Source organism: Musca autumnalis, unplaced genomic scaffold (genome assembly GCF_047663935.1).
Source record: "Musca autumnalis isolate F117 unplaced genomic scaffold, ASM4766393v1 scaffold_4, whole genome shotgun sequence".
Lineage (NCBI taxonomy): Eukaryota > Metazoa > Arthropoda > Insecta > Diptera > Muscidae > Musca > Musca autumnalis.
In genome coordinates, this window is record NW_027411977.1 from 3,753,174 (window position 1) to 3,775,984 (window position 22,811).

Here is a 22,811-nt window from a genome sequence, read left to right on the forward strand (position 1 = left end):
AGTTTTTGAAATTTTTAGTTTTATGGGTACCAAAAGTACTAAATGGTACCAAATTTTAATTTATGTGATCGGATACATTTGGAATCCTGAAATTCGGAATTACGATTACTGATGGAGTGTTGAACGAGGAAGGTTTGGAAGTACGTACTTTGGATACGAAAAGTACTAAATGGTATCAAATTTAGTAAAATTTGAATTACTGTGATCGGATGCAGCTGTAATCCTGAAATTTGGAATTAAGATTACTGTTGGCGTGTAGGATTGAGGTAGTTGTAGAAATTCGTACTCATGGGTACGAAAGTACTAAATGGTACCAAATTTGGTACAGTTTGCATTTAGGTGAACGGATATAGCTGGAAACCCGAGATTTGGAATAAGGAGTACTGTTTGAGTGTAGGATTGATAAAGTTTTGGAAATTTGTAGTTATGGGTAGGAAAAGTACTAAATAGTACTAAATTTGGTACAATTTGGATTTCAGTGATAGGATACATTTGGAATCGTGAAATTTGGAATTAAAATTGATGTTGAAGTGTTGATAGAGGTAAGTTTAGAAATTCGTACTATGGATACGAATAGTACTAAATGGAACCAAATTTGGATTTGAGTTATCGTTTGAACATAGCACTGAGGTAGTTTTGAAAATTTGTACTTATGGGTACGAAAAGTGGTAAATGGTACTAAATTTGGTACAATTTGGATTTTGGTGATCTGATGTAGCTGCCATCCCCAATTTTGAATTTAAAATACCTGTTGAATTGTAGGATTGATAAAATTTTGGAAATTTTTAGTTATGGGTACGAAAAGTACTAAACGGTACTAAATTTGGTACAACTTGGATTTGAGCGAACGGGTAGAGCTGGAATCAAGAAATTTGGAATTAATATTACTGTTGGAGTGTAGGATTGAGATATGCTACAACTTGGATTTGAGCGAACGGTTGGAGCTGGAATCTTGAATTTTGGAGTTAATATTACTGTTGGGGTTAGTTTTGGAAATGCGTACTTAGTTTTAGAAATGCGTAGTTATGCTTACAAAAAGTACTACATTTTGTACAATTAGGATTTAGGTGAAATTATAGCGCTCGAATCCTAAAATGTGGAATTAGGTACACTTAGGGGTACGAAATGGTTCCATGTATGGTACAATTTTGTATTGGATGAACGGATAGATCTGGATTCGTGAGATTTGGAATTAAGATTATTGTTATCATTTGCTTATAACGTCCGATTTAAGAAATATGTGCCATAAATATACGTAAAAAGTTGTAAATGGCACAGGATTTGGTACAATTTGTTATTGTGTAATGGGAATTTTGAAATAATAGGAGGAGGTTCGTATGTATATATTTACATGTAAAGTACTAAATAGTTCTATAATTGGGGGAACAAGTAGAGCTAGAAATGAGGATGGCGGTTGTTGGGTTAGGCCGTATTTGCGCTGAGAACCTCAATTAAAATATCTCAAAAAATGTGGATTGCTCTTGATGTGTAGGCGTGACAAAAATCGAACTAAAGTGGTACGTATTAGTACACAAAATGTTTCCACCATTCTATATTACATATTGTTCATTTGTTTTATATATTTAACGCATACGAAGTAGCGGGCACTTTGCTAGTATATTTATATTTGGTTTATTTTTCCGCGGTTTTAAATACATTGAAATATGCCTTACAATATATATTTTTTTAGTTCTACTTCGAAATTCTCACTTTGACTGCAATTTAAACCGCGATAATGACGATATTTTGAAAAATATCATTCAGATTAATAAATTTTGACATGTTCTTTTTTCAATGCCAACTAAAAAATTATTATTATTAAAAGTTGCAAAATCGACTTTTTGCCTCAAAAACTGGGCAAATTACCTATAGTGCAATGTACGGATGGGTGGGTGATATGTTTATGACATTGTCAGTTGTTATGAATGCCGGGAGGAGTACAGAGCCGTTATGGGGCTGCTGCTAGTGTTATTGGGTAGCCCATTTTTGCATACATTGATTCATTCATTCATACGTTCGCCGTACTGCTACTGTTGCCGGATTGCAAGCGTTGTGTTGTGTTTTGTTGCTGCTCTAATACAAAATTACTGGGCTTTCCGTAGCAAATATGCTGTCGCACATAAATCTACAACAACTACTACTAATGGCACAAAAACACAAAATGTTGCTCCTCATTTAGTTGCATTCTCCTACTCTTCTTCATTCTCTGTTCCTCCTCTTCTTCTTCTTCTTATCCCATATCAATGCAACAATAAGCCAGGCGGACTAAGCTGAACCAAATGGGTAGTGGGTTGGGTACAATGATTTGCCTACAACTACATCGGATGGCTAAGCGACCAAGTTATACTTACATATGTTTGTAAGCTTGTTGTTGTTCGCGTTTACAAAATGTTTTCTATGACAAGTATGTGTATATGTATGTATGTGTGCAAGTGTTTGTAAACAACTACATACACAGGCTTACAACTACAATGTTTACATACGTATTTAGGTAAATAAATATAAATATGTATTTAAGAACATTCACAAACTCGACAGAGAAAAATATCCATATATCTTGAGATATACATAAGTATGTATGTGTGTGCGTATTGTTTGTTTGGGATTTAAGTAGGAAACAACTGTTTTTTTGAGCTTCACAGCCTATATTTTAGTATACAATGTTTAATTTTGACTTTTTCGAAGTTTATAGCAAATTTTAAAAGTGGATCGATCATAAGGAACCAGAGATATTTTCTTTTGATTACATTAGTTAAACTTTACAACGACGATCATTGGAATCCACACTATAAAAAATCAATGGGAGTGGACCAAGGCCTCAAGACAAGTTCATTAAATGTTTTAAGTTCCTGTATGAAGTACATATTAACGAATAAATGGTGAGGACGAAGATTTGTTGGGCAATTATGGAGGTACGGGATTATATTTAACGTGAAATATGTATGGTATTCATGCCTTTTGTATAGCATGTCTGTTGTTGCTCCATTCACGTTTCATCCGTACGGCCCCAAGAGTAGCGACAATTGTAGTGACTGAGTGGCTGACTGACATATGCATGCACTCAAAACTGTTGCTATTTTAGTCCATTTCTTCTTCTACTTCTTCAAGATTCACATTCCCATTGACACTCTCACACGGTTACATAATCCCAAAGATACTCCCACCAAATCAGCACATGAGGTCCATCATCATTTACTTTTGCTGTGTTGCTGTTATTTCTTTCTCTGCTTCGTGTTGTACGTTTTCTTGAACAAAACAACACAGAGTGACAAATGTCAACAGCAACTATCGCCCTGTTGTTGTTACAAAAAATATTGGGAACACAAACCAACAATAACATCAAGCGGTGGAACTGCAACTGGAACTACACAAAAGTAACTTTGACTTGCAAACTTTGTGACTTTAGGACAGTCAATGACGATGTGTTGTGACTTTTGTGACTACTGAACTAAAAGTGCAACGAACAAAAAGGAGAAGAAGACTGACTCTCTGCTCATTCACAATGGGTTATACAACGTTGAAGTAAAGGTACTTCTGACTGGCAGACAGTCAGATAGGCGTTAGTACTGTGGCATAGTTACTCCAATGACGGACATAACTTGGTGATGTAGTACTACTCAAGCAATTAAAGCTACAGCTACTACTGTTGACGTTATGGGAGCATGCAGTTAGGCGTTTGTATGTGTGTGTGTGTGTGGAACTTTATGATTAAAATGAGATACGAAAGCTGTCGGCGTTTTAAATTCTTCTTTTTTCAATTTTACTCTACATCTTTTGTTTTTGTTTCAACGTATACTTTTTTTAAATGAATGGGACAAATTGTGGCTGTTACTTTTAACCCGCTGTTTATGGTAGTTGGTGTGATAAGTAGGTTGAGATGTGGAAAAATAAATTAAGCGATAGTAACTTTAGGGTTATTCGAGTTTATATTCTTTTATATACAAGAGAACGAGAAAAGTCGTGGTATTGGCTCATTAATCCATCCTCTGAAATAATACTTTTCGAAATTAGATTTAACTTATACGCTGTTTTATTCCCTGATACGATTTGTAACAAATTAAACTAGGATTCGCTTAGATTACTAAAAACGTGATCTACTCTAATGTTTTATTATTTTACTTAACAGATTCTCGCACGACTTTACGAAGCACACAACTTTACTTTACTTAGGTTAAACATTACTGACGGTTTTAGTTCGCGGTCTGATTTACAACTTACCCACCTACCTGCTACTATCTTATATTTATACTCGCTTCCTGAATCATAGCCTAGAATCCTCAGTCTAGGCTGGGTGCCACCGTTGTGCAATGGTATGCACACCGGCCTTGCACACATAAGGTCGTGGGTTCGATTCCCCGGCCAAGCAACATCAAAACACTTTTCAACGGTGGCAAAATACCCCTCAGTCGACCAATGTCGTGTTTTGATATTGTTAAAGTTACGAAGTTTTTCGGCAATTCACACACACACACGATCCGAACGCAACGAAAGAGCACACAAATGTTTTGATTTGTTTTTGTTTTGCAGCATGCGTGCATACAACGTTACTAACACATTGTCAAAAGATGTAAGTATTGAGAATTTTGTGTGCCCTCTTCTTGGTCGGCTGTGCTTTAGACACGCCGTTCGGACTCGGGGATAAACTGTAGGTCCCATATCATTGAGTTAATATGAATCGGGGTGCACTCATTGATATGAGAGAATTCTTCCTTGTCCCTTATGGGATGCTTGTGGAACAATTATTATTAATATATAGGCTGAGCTATACTCACATACAAACAAACGGATGAATGTAGACAGCAAAGGGGGGATGGGGGCGAGGTAATAAATACGGGATAGTAGAATGACGTTACAATACATCAACAATGGTTTATTTCCACAAATCATTGACATTTTATTTTTATACCCTCAGCCTTTAGGCTATGAAGGGTATATACACTTTCATACGGGCAAAATGTGCCTCATCGAAATAATGGTTTTAGACCCCAAGTATGTTTGGACGAAATATGTTTCAGACAATTTGGAGTCGATTGAGCAATGTCCGTCCGTCTGTCTGTCTGGCTGGCTGGCTGGACCGCACGATAACTCTCGAACGGATGAACCGATTCGGTTCAAATTTTGGCTTTCGTAATATTTTGCCCAAACTTAGTTTAAGTTCGAAGATGAGCTATATCGGTCCACTCCTTCCGGTACCTCCCCCACAAAAGTTCGGAAATGTTCGGAAAATTTGTGCGCACGATAACTCTTGAAGGGAGTAACCGATATGGTCCATACTTTGCCCATCGTGGAGCGTGTACCAGACTTAGATCAGGTTTTAATATGGACTCAATCGGTCCACTCCATCGGGTACCCCCCACACAAAAATTTGGAAAAGTTCAGTTTAGGACCATCTCTCGAATCGCTTTGATTTTTGCTTAAGCTACTTGTATTCACTGCCCTCCATACCACGGTATAAGTTTCATCAGGGGCAAGTCCATACTTCCTGAGAAAATAGCCTGAAAGTTGCAAAAAACCCCTATGACACCGAGTGAGGAGGTTGGAGGGCAAAATAACTCTCGAACAGGTCTGCCGATTCGGTCCAAAGTTTGGCCTTAGTAATATTTTGTCCAAACATAGTTTAAGTTCGAAGATAAGCCATATCGGTCCACTCCTTCAGGTACCTCCCCCACAAAAGTTCAAAAATGTTCGGAAAAATTGTGCGTACATTAACTCTTGAAGAGAGTGGCCGAATTGGACCATACTTTACACATCCTAATATATCTACCAGATATAGATCAGGTTCAAATATGGACTATATTTGTCCACTCCATCCAGTACCTCCCACACAAAATTTCGGATACATGTTCACTTTAAGACCTGCTTTCGAATCACTTTGATTTTTGTTGAAGCAACTTGCATTCGCTGCCTCAATTACGATGGTAAAAGTTGTTTCAGGGGCAAGTCCATACTTCTTGAGCAAACAGCCCGAAGGGTGTAAAAAACCCCCTATGGCACCATATGTAGTGGCTGGAGATCCACTTCCATAATGGTCAATGTCGATCCATTCCTTTTTGCATCTCCTCCGCAAAACGTTTGATCTTTAATCATAATCAACATTTTTGTCGGTTCAAACGCCCAAAATTTTTAAAACCCCCTAAATACATACGTTTTTTGGGAAAAAAAGTTTCAATATATTCAGGCTGAGGGTATATCTCTGACGGCAAAGCCGACTGATACTTTTTTACTTGTTATACCCTACACCACTATTATAAGTTGGTTTTGGCCTAAAATTTTGTAACGCATCGAAATAATGGTCGGAGACCTATACTTATATATACTAAAATTAATGTCTCGACGAGCTGAGTCGATCTGGCTGTGGCTGGAAGAAGCCGATTGATTTTGGTGATGGTCGGACAATATTCAGGGGTCGGAATGGGCAGGGGTCAGAATATGAAATATCTCAGCTTCTGTAAGTGATATACCAAAAGCAAAAATGGCAATGAAAGTAGAAAATATCGCCTTTACAAGGATGTGAAGTAGGTTGTGTAGGTGGTGAAATAACGGAGATAGTGCAATAGTCGTCACGAAATTCTGGGAGTTGATGCGTGTCCCAGAGAGAACGAAGGCTATTGAGTTTGGTGATGGTCGGATAATATTTAGGGGTCGGAATTGGCAAAACATATATGGAGAAAATTCAACGTTTTAAACGTATGCGAATATCTCTGCTTCTGTGAGTATTCCAAAAGGAAAGCCCGAAGAAGATATCGCTCATTTACTCAAAGAGTGGCATAACTCAAAAAATGCGACTTCTGAGTTAGCAATTTCTATTTTTTCTACGATTTCTACTTTATCTTCTGTCAAATTTTCATGTTGATATCTGTAAAACTCAACGAGTTACAGTTTATTTTCTAGGAATTTGGCGTAAATCATCAAAAACGTTTTTTGAGGCTATGAAGCACTTCAAACATTACTTGAACTTGCACAGATGGTCCAAGTAGTTTTTTTAGTTTTTGTGTAATAATATTTTTAAGCTGGGAGGTCAAATTTCAGTCGGCAACTTAAAACGCGTTTTTCTCGAAATTAGATTTTTCGATATGCGTCACTCTTTGAGGAAATGAGCGACATGATGTTCTTTACATTGCACATTGGTCGCAAATTCGAATTTGGTCAAAATTAAATTTTTTTGACATTCTTCTTTTGTGTTTTTTTTCTTCTTCATAATATGGAAGTAAAGACTCCAAAACAACAATAACATAGATCGTTTATTTCAAATTTGCATTTACCGTTAGACGAGAAGGTGTCAAAGTTGAGATTTGTGTGAGGTGAGTCTGCAGTATTTTGTGATCATTTGTGGGTTATAATATCGCAATAATCCCCTATACCCTATTTTTTTAAAAATGCTATATTTAAAATAATTACGAATGTATCGGTTTGGAAATTAATTTACGAGACAATTGTGGTCGAGTCTCCGACCTTACCTACTTTTTTAGGATCCAAATACCTGACCACGCCTGCTTTTTAAAATATGTTACATCTACAAAACTACTGAACCGATTTTTCTGATATTTTCTGGGAATGTACAGGGATGGCATCCCGTGGAAATAGGATTCATATTTTCTCGAATTTCGAAGGGACGTGTACTTCCCTTTGCCATAATTAAAAAACGCCATATCTTCATGGATTTGCTCACTTGTTTTATTTTAATGTAGATGTAGCATAGAATAAGTGGTAAAAATTTTAAGCCTGTCTGAAAAAAATTGACTGGGACTTGAGCGTTGAATTGGATCCTGTGTTTTGTATGCGCAATAAAATCTTAATGAAGCGATCGTCTTATATTTTTGTAGGCTTATTTTGGATATTAAAGCCATTTTTTTAGGAAAAATTTCAAATTTTGGCATTACCCCAAAAAATACAGGAAAATAGGGTTATTCTTTTTCTGGCAAGAGTCGTCACCTCAAATCACTTTCATATGTTTCGTAGACGGTCATTTGCCCCATTTGGCAATTCTTTTGCATTCTGCAACACTGAGTCTACTATGACTGATCACATCAGCCTCTTTAATCCTGGTATGTCTGAATGATATGAAGTCGATGAAATTGTTTTTGATGTCATATACATCATGTTTATGTGATTTTTTTGTTTTCTTTTGTTTTTACTTCAACATTTCGTTCCGGTATCTGTTTGGGGGAGTGGTGGCGACAGTGCTGCCTGGCTGTTAACTAACTACTCGTCAGCCAGCCAGCTAGCAAGTCAGTCAGCCACCTTCGACAATTGATGTGCTTGTCAGACATTATTTTGTTGCAAATTCTTTGCTGCGCTTTAAATAACAGCAAGTGATCTTAGGGCGTGTGGAACTCAACCAAGTGACTGACTGACTAACTGACTGCCGTTATCATATGCGTGTCAGTGTGTTTATGTGAGGGTCTGCGCATGAATGAATGAACGAGTGAATAAATGTGACGGTGGCAAAGGCTTGAATTTCTTAGCCATTCATTACCAGCCATAAAATGCGACTATAAAGCCATTTGTGCCACCAAAGTGCACTTGTACTGCATTGCAATTCTTTCCGTTTGGTATCTAATCTTAAATGACTTTGCTTCTGGTGCTTCTTCTTCTTCGTTTTGCATTGCAACATCAGCCACCACCACCATTTGCCACGGCAGTAGTTGCATTTGTCCCCATTACTGTTGCACGTAGATAGTTTAGTTTAGTTTATTCATTCATTCGCTTTTATTATGGTGGGATGAATGGTTGACTGGCTGGGGCGGGGAGTCTATCTAATGAATATCTATTTTCTTTATGCTCATGTCAGTTTGGTGGCTTAACGTATTGATGTGTCAACCTCCTGAGGATTCTCACCTGGTGATGTCAATGCAATAGTAATTAAAAAAGAAACAGTGAACGATAGCGGCAACACAAGAGGTGATGATTGCTTAGTCTGGGCGGGAAGATTGTGAATGTCAGCAATGCTGAGTGATGAAGGAATTAGGCTTTTGTTTTAAATGTTTTCTAACTGAACTTTCAAATAAGGCGGCAATATTTTGCAAATTGTTTAAGGCAAGTTAATGATTTGATAAAAGTGTATCAAAGTTAGAAAATATTTTTTAAAATATGTAGAAGTTTTAAGAAATTAGTTATTTATTATGACAACATGTTTATGTAATGCAATAACAATTATAAGTCTCTATTTTTGGTCGAAGGTCTGTCTCATAAGAAGTCAAGTCAGGGGTCAAGTTGCGAAGAAATATAATTTTGAATAACTCATGAATTTCGGTTCTTGAACGATGACCATAAAAATCATGGAATGTTAGGAGAGCATCTTTTGAGAAAAAAATATACTGAGGAAAATGTGGGCTGGCTCATAATATCAAAAATCCCTTGATTAAAAACCAACACATTTTTTAGACGGTAGGAGAACAGGATTTGTTTTGAGAAAAAAAGCACGAGACAGACAAAATGTTTCATCGAAGACATATATGCAAACACTGTCTATAAAAAGCATAATAACAATAATGTTGCAATTAATATTTAATTTTAATAGTTGAAAATTCAGAAAATATTCTAAACAATTTATCCATGGAAATAATGCATATTAGGGGTTTGTATTAATTTTTGATGAGATTTTACCTAAGATTGGTGATTCGGTAAAAAGACCTCACGCACAAAATCGTTTTAACATTTTTAATTATTGACATTTTTGAAAATTTTTTGGATTCACTAAATACATTCGAGGGCTGCACGGTAACTATCTGGCCTAATGATGAAAACGCGAATATTTACCATCAAAAATAGTTTTATTATTTTCTTAAGTGCGAGTAGTCTTCCAGCATGATTTATACACTTTTTCATGCGCTCAAGCCAAAACGTCGTTTTTGAACGCTTTTACAGCATCTTCTGGCCACGAAACTCGTTGGCCACGCCTCACTATGTCGCGAGTTCATATTAACTGTGGCCAAAAATAGAAGGAGTTGTCGTAGGTGCATCAATTTTGGTACACGTACCTATTATTGACTTACAATCTTCAGGACAAAAATGTGGGTTGGTCGGTCCACGTTTTGATATAGCCCCCATAGAACCGTACCTCCTGATTTTCGGTATTTTGAATGTTTAAGACACAATGACCAACCGAAAGTATTCAAATTTTGTGGTTAGTCTTCGGCAGAGGTATCAAACATTCCAACAGAGAATTGTGGGCTTAGGTCCACGTTTTGATATAGCTCCCATATAACGGTACTTCCCGATTATCGGTATTTTGAAGATTTTAGCCTCATTATTACACCGAAATTGCTGAAATTTAGTATTTAGTCTTCGCAGGGGGCATTATACCTTCACCATGAAATTTGTCTGCATAGGTCCACGCCTTCATATAGCCCCCATAGGACGGTACCTCCCGATTTTCGGTATTTTGGAGGTTTTAACCTGATTATCACACCGAAATGGCTTAAAATTGGTATTAAGTCTCCGTTGGGGGACTTATAACCTTCCACCAGAAATATGTCGGTATAGGTCCTCGTCTTCCTATAGCCCCCATAGAACCGTGTCTCCTCATTTTCGGTGTTTTGAGTGTTGTGGCCTAATATCCACCCGATATGACTGAAATTTGGTGTTTAGTCTTCATATTGTTTGTGAGCATATTGAATATATCAAAATCTTGTCTTTATATATGAGAAATTTCCTTTAAAAAAATTTTTGACCGATTAGGGGTCAAAAAACGGTCAATTTTTTGTAAAAAATCGAATTTTGATTTTCGCTGTTCACAATTTTTTTAAAAATTTATATTTTTAAAAATTCTCTCGTTTTAAAGCAAGACTATTAGGTACTTAATAAGCCCACAAAAATATATGATGATCGGTTCATTCGTTTTCGGGCTATAGCCAACACCGCAAAACGATTTGTTAAAAAAGGGGGTATCCTCTCAGTGAGGTGGTCGCTGAAAAAGAGATGTGACACATTCGTCTGCAAACCTCTGCAGCTGGGACCTTTATATATTTGAAGTACTCACTTTTTACTACTCATACAGCAAAAAATATCGATATACACTTTTATACAATTTTTTTCCCACTCCACTCAATTTAAAATTTGCTTCAGAAAATTAATAAACTTAGTAATACATGTTTGGGTAAATGTAAACACCATATGATTAATATTTACATGCAAACAAAGGTGTAGCCAAGTTTATTACATCCCAAGAGAACTTAGGAACCATTTTTGCAGCGACCGTTACTTTTAAATTTTAAATATTAACGCATAATATAATTTATTAATTTTAGAAAAAAACATACAAAAATACGTATTAACTAAAATTGTCGGATTTAAATCCTCATATAGCAAAAACTACTTCACGTATCAGTACCAAAATTCAGATTCTTCTTAATTAATATGTTTTCTATCACTCCCCATCAATAAATTTGTTCAACGAAGTATTTAGTTTTTACCATTTTTGGCCACGGTCGTGACACTGTGCGCCTTTTTTCTTGAAATGCTGGAATCAAATGAAGTCATTGGATCCCCAGTCAGGGTTGTACGGCGGATGACCCATCAATTCCACTTTTCTCCGGTCAAACAGGCGCTGGGTTGAATCGATGTATAAGAGCTCGCATTGTCATGATGCAGAATGATTCGTCTTCTCTTGTTCATTTATCGAATTGCTCAGGAGACTTCAAGCGAATAAATTGTAGTGTAGTGCACTACCAATTAACCGTCCTACATTTCGCAAGCCTTATAGTCGCCACACGGTCAGTTTTGCTGACGAAGTGCTTCTTCCATGAACAACTTTCGTTGGATTTGGCTCGCTTTCGATTCCTGTTTTGTTTCGCACTGCTAAGCATATATACAAGATTCGTCGTCTATGACGATGTTATAAGCGTCGTTTGAAGCACCGCCTTGTTTATACCCTCAGCCTTTAGAACCCAAGTATGTTTGAACGAAATTCGTTTCAGACAATTTGGAGTAGATTTAGCCATGTCCGTCCGTCTGTCTGGGCCATATCGGCCCACTCCTTCGGGTACCTCACCCATAAAAGTTCAAACAATTTATGAAAAATGGTGTGAACGATAACTCTAGAAGGGAGCAATCGATTTGGTCAACACTTTGCACGTCGTATTATTCATTCCAGATATAGATCAGTTTCGAATATGGACTATATCGGTCCACTCCTGCGGGTAGCTCCTACACAAAATTCGGAATACCTGCAGTTTAAGAGCTCCTCTCGGATCGTCTTGAATATTTTTCAGTAGGTTGTTCTTGCAGCCTCTTTACGACGGTACAATTATTTCGGGGGCAAGTCCATACTTTCTAAAATAACGGCCTAAAAGCTCCAAGAAACCTGACGGCACCAACTAAAATCCCCAAAATAACTCTCGCAGGGAGTTTCTGATCGGTCCAAACTATACACATCGTATTATTTCATCCATTCATGTATCAGGTTGGAACATGGACTATATCGGTCCCGTCCTTTGTGTGCCTCCCACACAAAATTTGGGAAAATGCTGTCTGAGGACTCGTCTCGGATCTATTTGAATTTTATTCCAGAAGGTTGTCGTCATGGTTCCTACTACAACCGTACAATTTTTTTCCGGAGTAAGTCCATACTTCCTGAGATAATGATTCAAAAGCTCCAAAAAACCTGCAGGCACACTCTATGAACCAGAAGTTGGCTTACTAAAAATTTTTGGTATATGTCAATTATTTGGTATAGCTCCACATTACTGTATCGATTCCTCATATTTTGAAGCAAACTTGTGATACAAACTCAATATATTTTATATACGGCATCATTATTGTGTTTGATTCTTTTTTGGTCAGAGGCTGAGGGTATATCTCCGTCAGCTATGCTGACTGATACTTTCTTACTTGTTTTATTCACAATTTCTTTGCACAAATCGACAAGAGACTTTTTTGAGCGATTGTCCAATTTTACTGGATCTAACGCGAAAAAAAATCCATTTTTGCGGCCATGTGTACATGCATTTCAAATTTTAGTTGGTGGAAGAAATGCCCAAGGATGCCTCTACCTCACGGTATATAACATGGCGAACTTGTATTATCCGTTCACGCACGGCTTGATTTTTTTTTCTGACAGAACGAACGTTTGTGACGAACTTCGTTTTTTACCTAGGGTCGAACACGATTGAATTAACTAAGCCAGTTTTTCGCAGTGCTAAAGTTTGGTCCTTTATCGGCATACAAAGATTTAATTTGATTGATTCACTCTTGCCGTGATTATCCACGTAGCAATTTGTGAAAAATGATCGGACGAAAATGTTTACACGTAAATTCAAGTCACTGTAAACAACACAACACATGGTCGTATGACATATTCTCCTGAGTCTTACAGGCTAAAAACTGCCAAACTTTCCAAAAAAATGTCACATGGTGCCTTGCAACACGCGGTGTTGCTTAGGCCAATTAGTTTTTGTGCAGCCTTCATACATAGTTGGCTTGTTACAGAACATTTTTCCATAAGCCGAACTAAGTAAAGATTTCTTATCCTCTCTGTTTGCTGCTGTATTTTCCCAATCTGGGATATGGAGTTTTCTGATGTTGCTTTTCACTTGTTCGCTCTAACGAAGCCTTGGCCTTCCACTTCTAGGTGTGCCGCCATGTGGCCCGTATTTAACAGTGGGTTCATTGCCATAAGCAGATATATAATTTAAAACAAGCTTTACAGCCATATGACATGACACAAATGACAAAACCTTTTGTTTCTCACTTATTTTATCATCATATCATTACATATAAATATATAATTTTATTTATTCCATATATCATATCTACTAAAAGTGGTTTGTGCGTGACCTTTTGAATATTTAGGCAAAAGTTCATTCAGTATCGCAACAGCAAATCATTTATGAGAAAAAAGTCAAAAAGTCATAACCCTAATGTATGAATTGTTTTGCATTGCGTTGCATTACGTCGCTTCCAATTAATAACACAAATCGAGGTAATTGTTAATTTAAATCGTCGCCGTTTTATGTATTACCAAAAACTCAATAAAAAATACTGCAAACCGCTTTTTCAATCGTGCCTTTCCAACTGTCTTCAGGATGCTCTCTCGTCGAATTTAAATTCAATAATTGGCTTTCCTATTCGTTCTGTTTGTTTGTCTTCCCAGTAAAGGTGTTAAACGTTGAAAGGATGCCTCAGGCATTGGTAATTGGTTTTTAATTTTTGCAGGAGTTTTATCTCAATTTCAACAGATATTGAACATTTTCGGCGTACTCGAAATTGGCGCAACGGCTGATTGGCCTCACAATTTGCCAAATACAACAACAAATAGACAAACAAAAATTGAATGCAAGTGAATGGTGGAATCAAGGAAGAGGGTATATCATCGTCATCATCACCAGCAGCAGTTGCGGCAACAACACGGCATCATAAAATTGATGCTGGCGCACATTGAGAATTTAAGTCAGTGGCATGAATGTGGAACTTTTGCAAATTTTTCATTTATTTATTAGCGTGTTGGTGGGATTCGGTGATGATGTGTTCTGGTGGGGGTAAGCATGTGCTAGCCGTCCTCAGCCATGATGCTGGAAAAGTTGGACAATTTGTTTTTGTTTTCTTTCGTGTTTTCACACATATTCGCGCCAATGAGGTTCTCTGGTGTTATAATCGGCAGTGACTTTGACATGTTTTAGACGTTCAGACGTGCGAGTATCACATTTTGTGTTTTTGTTTTTTTTACGCTTGCAACTTTCCCATGCGCATGCAACAGTGGCACTAAAGGCAACATAAGCAGCGGTTGTCGGTCATTGCTCGTTGATCATGGAATGGCAAATGGACAAAATTTGTGTGTGTAGGTGGTTGGTTGTTCAGCTGTTCTCTGGTGTGTGCGAACAACAAGTTCTGATGATTGCTCATTTAAGCAAGTGTAGGACAAGGCCATTACTGAAAGCAATTTCTGTTGACTTTGCTGGTCGAAGGAGGATGTTTGCATTGTAAACGCCAACGAAAACAATAGTTGAAACAAATCAACAACTACAGTGGCAGCTAGAAAAAATGGATTGCACCAAACCCTGGATGAATATCTAATTCTAAGAACCACATGGATGAGCACAAAAATTCTTGAGGCAATTGCGAGCAGCGTTCAGAACACTGACTGTAGAACGAATGCATTGGCATGGATTAAAATAAATACTAATTGAATATTTTCTTTTGTCGCTGATGTTTTTGTTTCAATATTTTATTTTTGCTTTTTTTTGTTTCTTCCATTCGTTTTGAATTCGATGAATGATGTTGTTCGTTGACGATGGGCCAGCCGACAGCGACTACCAGTGGGTGAAGTGATGATAATTGAATTGAAAGCGGGAGCAATTTTTTATGTGAATTACTACTAGCAATGACGGCGGCAAGAGCTCGACGAGGTCGTTGTAGAGAAAGTGGTGCAAATGTTAATTTTATTTGACTTTGGGTGCAAGATCGGATAAATTTAGATTGTCTCAGAAGTGAAATTTATTGCAATTTGTGGAAGATAAAAAAGTGGAGCAGAATGTAAATTTACGTAATTCCCGCATAATGGTAAAAGGTTCCAATAAATTATGACTATTTCTAATCAGTTGATTAATTGTGTTGGGGATACTTTTTTCGAAAAGACGATGATGTGGAGATGGAAAGGCTGACACTCGCATAAGCAGAGTGGTTTTCTTGCTTAAGTCAACGGCTGAAGAAATAGAAATGACAGGTACGATCTAATTTAAATAAGGCTTTCAAAAAGTTTTATTCTGTTACGTTAAATTGACACACATGTTCATCAATTCGTTGAAATGGTATTTTCACCAAATTCTATTCCCATTCAAAATTGATTTGAGCGTTTGCAGCTGGCCGCAAGATATATCTTGGCTGAAAACACTTTCTGTTTTGATCTAGCGGCCCCTATTAATGACTTTCATGCTAGTTGAGATATGCCGCTTTTACACATATCGGTTCATGTTTTATGTTTTGGTATAACGGTGTTTTTTGCACAGGAAAACAGAGATTTAGAAAAACGAGTTTATGAAAAAATTGAGATTTACACATAACATGGTTAAGCCATTTCTGGTTGCAAAGGGCAACCTTGTTCCAATTCAATGTAATTATATCCTCAGCCATGCCCTCAGCCTTTAGACAAACGAGGGTATATACGAGGGCTGCACGATAACTATCTGGTCTATCAATGAAAACGCGAATATTTACCATCAAGAATTGTTTTATCGTTTTCTTAAGTAGTCTCCAGCATGATTTATACCCTTTTTCATGCGCTCAAACCAATTGTTGAATCACTTTTTCCACTCCGATTGAGACACCTCCAAAACACCTTTTGTCAGGTCAAATTGGCGCTGGTTTGAATTGATGTGTGATGATTGATTGATTGTTATGATGCAGAATGATTCGTTTCTCTTGTTCGTTTTTCGAAGGAGACTTCAGTCAAACAAATTGTAGTGTACCACTCTGAATTAACCGACCTACATTTCTCAAGCCGTATAGTCGCCACACGGTCAGTTTTGCCGGAGAAACAGGCGCCCATTTGCTTTGAAGTGCTTCTTACATGAATAACTTTCGTTGGGAACGGCTCGCTTTCAAAGGCCCTCATGGTCGATTGCTGTTTTGTTTCGGGCTTCTAAGCATAGATCCCGTATTCTGTGGTGATCGTATAAACGTCGTTTGAAGAACCGCGATCGGTTTTATTCACAATTTCTTTGCACCAATCCATAAGAGCCTTTTTTCGCGCGATTGTCCAATTTTGCCGGATCTAACGAGAAAAGTCCACTTGTGCGGACATGTGTTCATGCAATTGAACGAAGTAACCTTTTACAAAAATCTTCCAAATACAGTTCTCAACAATTCTTTAGAACATTCTGAAACTCTAAAATGCTTACTTCATGTTGTTTCAGCGGTATTTTGCATCATATATTTTACAACACGTATTTCAAACACAGTTCTCGCATTTCGGATTTCACTACATTATTGACATTTTTATTATATCGTCGTTGAAAAATGTACTTAAAACAACGGCATAGAGGCATTTTACAACAATGACATGTTTTGATATTCAGAAAAAATTAACGATTTTGGAGATACGGTGCGAAATGTATAAAAATTGTGGAATTTTTATATTTTGAAATTTGTAGTTTTTCGAGTTCATTATTTCTCCAAATATTTTATTCTTGTCCTTATCTACAAATTTGCTTCGGAGGTCAGAAGAAGATTCGCATAGGTTTCAGAGATATAGCCCCGAATTTCTTAAAAAAGTCAATATTTAACCATGTTTAGATGGGGCCATAAAATCCGAGCTGAATCTGACACAACAAAACCCAACTAGGGTTTCTTGTCGTTTGGTCTGTACATTCAAAAAATCCTCAGTTCGAATTGTTAGCACAAGATCACCTTAAAAATGTTGCACATAGTTATTTACAAAAATGTTAAGTAGTGGGATTCGAAGTATTACTATTTTTGCATAATTATTTTAAAATTTGTCAATTTATTGCTATTTTACCAAAAAATAAAGAACACATTTTTAACATTTTTTGTCGTTTTATTTAGAAATTTATCTCAAACACCTTAACAGCTGTTTAATTTCTCGATTTTGAAAATGATTCAGCAATTATTCTACCGTTAACCTAAATGAAGTTTACGTTGGAACCACCAAAAATAAATTAAAAACCAGATTATCTGCTCACAGGTCAGACCAGCTCACAATTGAGACAAAATAGTCAAAGCCTAAAACAGCACTTGTGAGCCACTGTGCAAACACAACTCACTATCCTAATTTCGAGAGAGTGAGAGTATTAGAATGTGAACCTCATTACAACAAACGCTATACCATGGAGATGCTGCACATACTAAACGTTTCAACAACAAACAGAATGAATTTCAAAACGGACGTCGACAATAGCGCTTTAAGCTATAGGAGTTTAATTACCAAAACAAAGAACATAAAGAAATCGCAATATCGAAAGAAACATCAGTGCAATATTTACAATTGAAGACGATGGTAGTGATGCTACTCTAGTTTTAAGTAAATATTAAGGTTTGTTGTTTACGTGATTTTGTGATTTTTATTATTCTCTTTTTACAAGTGTAATTATGAAACTTCTTTAATTGCGATTATTTTTTGTATTTTCAATGTATTGTAGATCATCCTGAAGATGCAATTCACTGAAATTGCGAAATATTGATGTAAAAATAAAAATGAATATTTAAACTATGACCTCGAGCTTGATTAATTATATCAACAAAAAACCCTCACCCCCATTATTATGAGTATTCTTTTGTTATATTTTGGATTTACCGAACGGATATATTGCGTTTTTAAAATAAAAAAAATATTTTTTTTTTACATGAAGCTACCTTCGAAATACATGACAAACAAATATTTTAATTCACATATTCACATTCATAACGAAAAACATTCGTTGAAAATATCACAGAAAATGTTAAAAAAGATTAAATTCGATACAAACTCCAGTGCTGGACAAAACACCAGACCCAGAGCCCACGAACCTGATCAAGAAATAGATGATCCTGTTGATGATTTGCCTCAAATAGAGTACGAAGCAGATGGTGAAAATGAGACATCAAGAAAAGTACGTTTAGCTGTGCAGCCATCAATGGATTCAATCACTTCACAGCCAAGCCGCGGAAAAGTGGCGGTGCACTGGATTAAAGTTGCAATACTTTGTGTTATTTGGTTAATTTATGCAACGGCCATTGTGGCACACAAGGAAAAGGATATGACTCCAATACTAACCGGTGTTCGGCCTCTGACAACGAAACGTTTGGATGTTCCTGTCATTGATGGTTTAAAACATTTAATTGGAATTCATTTAATGGGAGCTTTTACTGAAGGACATGATGCCTTGACCAATATTCCAAACAACAATGAACCCTATCTATCCTTATATTTGGAGCTTAGAAAAGACAATGTGGTGGAGGTTATGAGTGAAAGGCATTATTTGCTGTTGAATGGCGATAAAAGGCTACAATACAGTCCTGTAATTAAAAAGTCAATCATTATGGATTTGAACCGCGATGTCTCAAAAATCCATGGTGACACCTCCATTGCTCTTGTTATGACCACCAATGTTCAGGAGATACTAACATTGAAGCTATGGTTCGACACAAGCCCTGTGGACAAAACCCTCGGAATACCTTTGGGCTCTTTGGTATTACTCTTGCTGTATGTTCTAATAATTTGGGAATTTGTAAACCGAACCTTTGCAGCTGTGGTGGCCTCCACTCTGGCAATTGGTATATTGGCTGCTTTGAATGCTAGACCCTCCATCCCAACCATAATGTCTTGGGTTGATGTGGAAACTTTAATGCTCCTGTTTGGTATGATGATTTTGGTGTCTATTTTATCCGAGTCAGGCATATTCGACTATTTGGCAGTGTTGGCCTATGAACTCTCAAAGGGTAATCTATTTGGCTTGATTTATGTCTTGTGCCTCTTTACGGCTGTATTATCGGCATTTTTGGACAACGTAACCATGATGCTGTTGGTGGCCCCTGTAACCATACGTCTTTGTGAAGTTTGCAATCTTAATCCGGTGCCAGTTCTTATGTCCATGGTAATATACTCGAATATTGGTGCAGCCCTAACCCCAGTTGGAGATCCTCCAAATATACTAATTATGACCAATCAATATATCAATACACATGGGGTGAACTTTGGTAACTTTTGCCTTCATATGATGCCCGCTGTGGTATTGGGCATGATATCAACTTTTATTCATCTTCGTTTGAAGTATCCGAAGATAAAGGATTTCATGAACAAGCAATCGGTGGAAATTGAAGCTCTCAAACATGAGATACAGGTGTGGGAGAAAGCAGCCCAGGCCATAGCTCCTACAACAACTGATGAAGAAATTGTCCAGAATACGCTACACAAAAAAGCCAAAGCATTGAAACAAAAGCTAAAGGAATTGGAGGCCAAGTCGGTTTTTGTTACCACAGATTTCCAAACTACCCTGGAGTACATGAAGAATACCTATTCGATACGTAACAAGGTGTTGCTAATCAAATCGACGGTGGCATTTGTATTTGTGCTCTGCCTGTTCTGTTTGCATGCTGTGCCTCATTTGCATCACCTCTCCCTGGGTTGGAGTGCCTTGGTGGGTGCTATTCTTTTGCTGATACTTGCCGACGAAGAAGACATCGAAACTGTGCTGTCACGCGTGGAATGGTCTACGCTGTTGTTTTTCGCATGCCTATTTACCCTGATGGAATCCCTCACGGAACTGGGTCTAATTGATGTTTTGGGTAATTTATGTGTTAAAATCATTAGTACCGTTTCACCGGCATATCGACTTTTGGTAGCCGTTTTATTGATTTTATGGGTTTCTGGCATTGCCTCAGCCTTTTTGGCAAATATTCCGGTAACAACAATGATGGTTAAGATTGTCATAAGTTTGGCTCAAAATGATGAGCTGAAATTGCCCCTGACACCTTTGGTATGGGCTTTAGCAATGGGAGCTTGTTTTGGTGGCAATGGTACACTGATTGGAGCCTCGGCCAATGTTGTGTCATCTGGTGTTGCCGAACAGCATGGTTATCGTATTTCATTTCTTGAATTCTTTTTCTTTGGCTTTCCCATTATGATCAACACTTTAATAGTGGCTTCACTTTATTTGTTCATAGCCCACTGTATGTGGGAGTGGCATTAGTCCGCCTACATTTAATGTGACTTTATTTAGTGTTTATATAATAAATTAATTAAAATATTTTGAAGGATTTTAACTTTTAGTTTAACATGGGGGTTCTTAATTTTGAATTTTACGATTGGCCTATGACTTTAACCGTTTGCACAATACGCTTTACATGCTTTGGAAGCGATGTGAAGGATAATTCTAATATATGTATTTGGCATATAGTATGCAATCTTTGGACATGCGTTCCAGTCGATCTACCAGCATGAGGCCACTGCGTTTAAAGCATTTGGATGAGTGCCTATTATTCTTTATCTCATTAATTGTCCGAACTTTCATTTTGCTGTATATTACCGTTATTGTTTCTGACGTCCAATAAATTACAAAAATGTCCTTCCATATCCTCAGACCGCTATCTGGATCATTTGTGTTGTCCGGAATGCCGTATTCATCTGTTCATTAGTAATGTAAGATGCTGGGGTTCATAAATTATAAAGCCGTTTGTATGAAGCGAACGATTGCATGGCATTGCGCTTCCACATTATGGGACAAGACAGGGCTTCCTTAAAAAGCTGTACATGTTGATCGATTTGGTGGTATGGTATCTGTAGGGTTTGCAGTGGTTCGATGTACACTTTCTGTCTTGGGTCAGATTGAAGGTGCAAGGTAAGTCTGAATTCATTCCTGAATTTCTTAAATTCGACAAAAATCATTGTGGCCGATCTATTCAGTTACGATAATTTTACAAATTTTAAGCCTTATAATAAATACAGAATACCCGGTCCTACCCTAATTAAACAAGGGATTTACGACACTTTCGAATGTAGTAATTTTCAATATATTATGCCATTATTTTATTAATAGACTCCGCTCCTCTCGTGTTTACGATGCTGTCCAACCATATTCCGCGTTTTTTTTCACAAAGGTAATGCTAAGGCATTCAACGTCGCCTGCTCAGATTTGTCTTTGGCATATCTTTGCCTTTAATTCAATCCATTTGCCATTCGATAACAACTGCAGAACAAAAAATTTAACAACAGTATTGTTTGGAAACAACAACAACGACGACGAATAAAACAAACGTTACAAATGGCAGAGAAATTGTCAGCGATGTCATCAACAACGACGACAGGGACAGAGAACAAGCGATAACACCAAGTTGATCTGTACTCAATTCGACGTCTATGACGGTGATGGAGATTGTAATGATGTTGAAGTGTTGATAGCGATGATGTTGATGAATTATTCATAATTGTAACAACGTTGACTTCTTAATAGGTTTTTGTTGTTGCCACGATTTGCGTTGCCCGAACAAGGGCGCTGCTGAGAGATTGGCTAGTAAAAATACACAATAACCAACTGACTGACTAATTGACTGACTAAGATATTCATACATACGAGTATGCGGAATACACATGTCTGCCCTATCACCTTCTCGATATCAGGGGATGCAAATAAAATCAGGCCTGGGGGGAACTACCGAGTTGAGCTAAGGTGACTGCAATAAAATGGAAAATAGTAGGCAACAGAGAATGTGTTTACAAATGAAAAAAATGCAACAATTGCCAAGAGGTCGTCATATGTCGCAACTTAACTCTCTTCGACTTAACTGAATTCACAACAGCTAAGTAAAACCATGAACATCAATTGTACGCCTAACCCAATAAACTATTTATGGTGTAGATCGAGGGTGGAGTTGAATCTGTGCACAACATCATCGAAATTTGCAATTTTTCAGGCGGCTCAACAAATACTTTTTTTGCAATCTTGGATGTATGAATAGGTGCTCCAAATGGCGAAAATTATCTTGCCTTGAGGAATGTTAGCCTAACCAGCTAACGAAACGATCGTCGCATAGCGGTTAATGTGTATGTAGGACTTCGCTAGATATCAAATATATTTGTTTATTTGTAATTTCTGCTGAAACTGTATTTTAAAAAATGATTAATTACAAGTTATTAAATATTTGTTTATTTCATTTTTTAAATCTTTTCTGTACGTATGCAATTTATTATTATATTTTAATACTGCTTATATGTATGTACATATATAAAAGACTGAGTGAGTAACTGACAGATCATCGCCCAGACGAAACGGCTGAAGCTAGAAGCTTGAAATTGTGGGTTGTTGTGAGTGTGGGTTGTTACTGGTATATAGGGGTGAGATAAGGCTGGGTTTTTGGAAATTCCAACTAGAAGGTCACAAAAA

The 22,811-nt window shown here is 37.1% G+C and overlaps 2 protein-coding genes across 9 annotated transcripts in view; both read left to right on the plus strand.

Moving 5' to 3' along the window:
- Rbp6 (RNA-binding protein 6) overlaps window positions 1-22,811 on the plus strand; it is a 965,414-nt gene that overhangs the window by 59,258 nt on the left and 883,345 nt on the right. The gene's annotated exons all lie outside the window — the stretch shown is intronic.
- On the plus strand, window positions 18,316-20,676 carry LOC141400958 (P protein-like). Its single transcript, XM_073980680.1, has one exon. The coding sequence runs from the start codon at window positions 18,318-18,320 to the stop codon at window positions 20,619-20,621; it is 2,304 nt and encodes a 767-aa protein (XP_073836781.1). The 5' UTR covers window positions 18,316-18,317; the 3' UTR covers window positions 20,622-20,676.

What these genes read in the sequence shown, in the direction of transcription:
- LOC141400958 (XM_073980680.1), top strand. Translation starts at nt 18,318, where the DNA reads ATGACAAACAAATATTTTAATTCACATATTCACATTCATAACGAAAAA.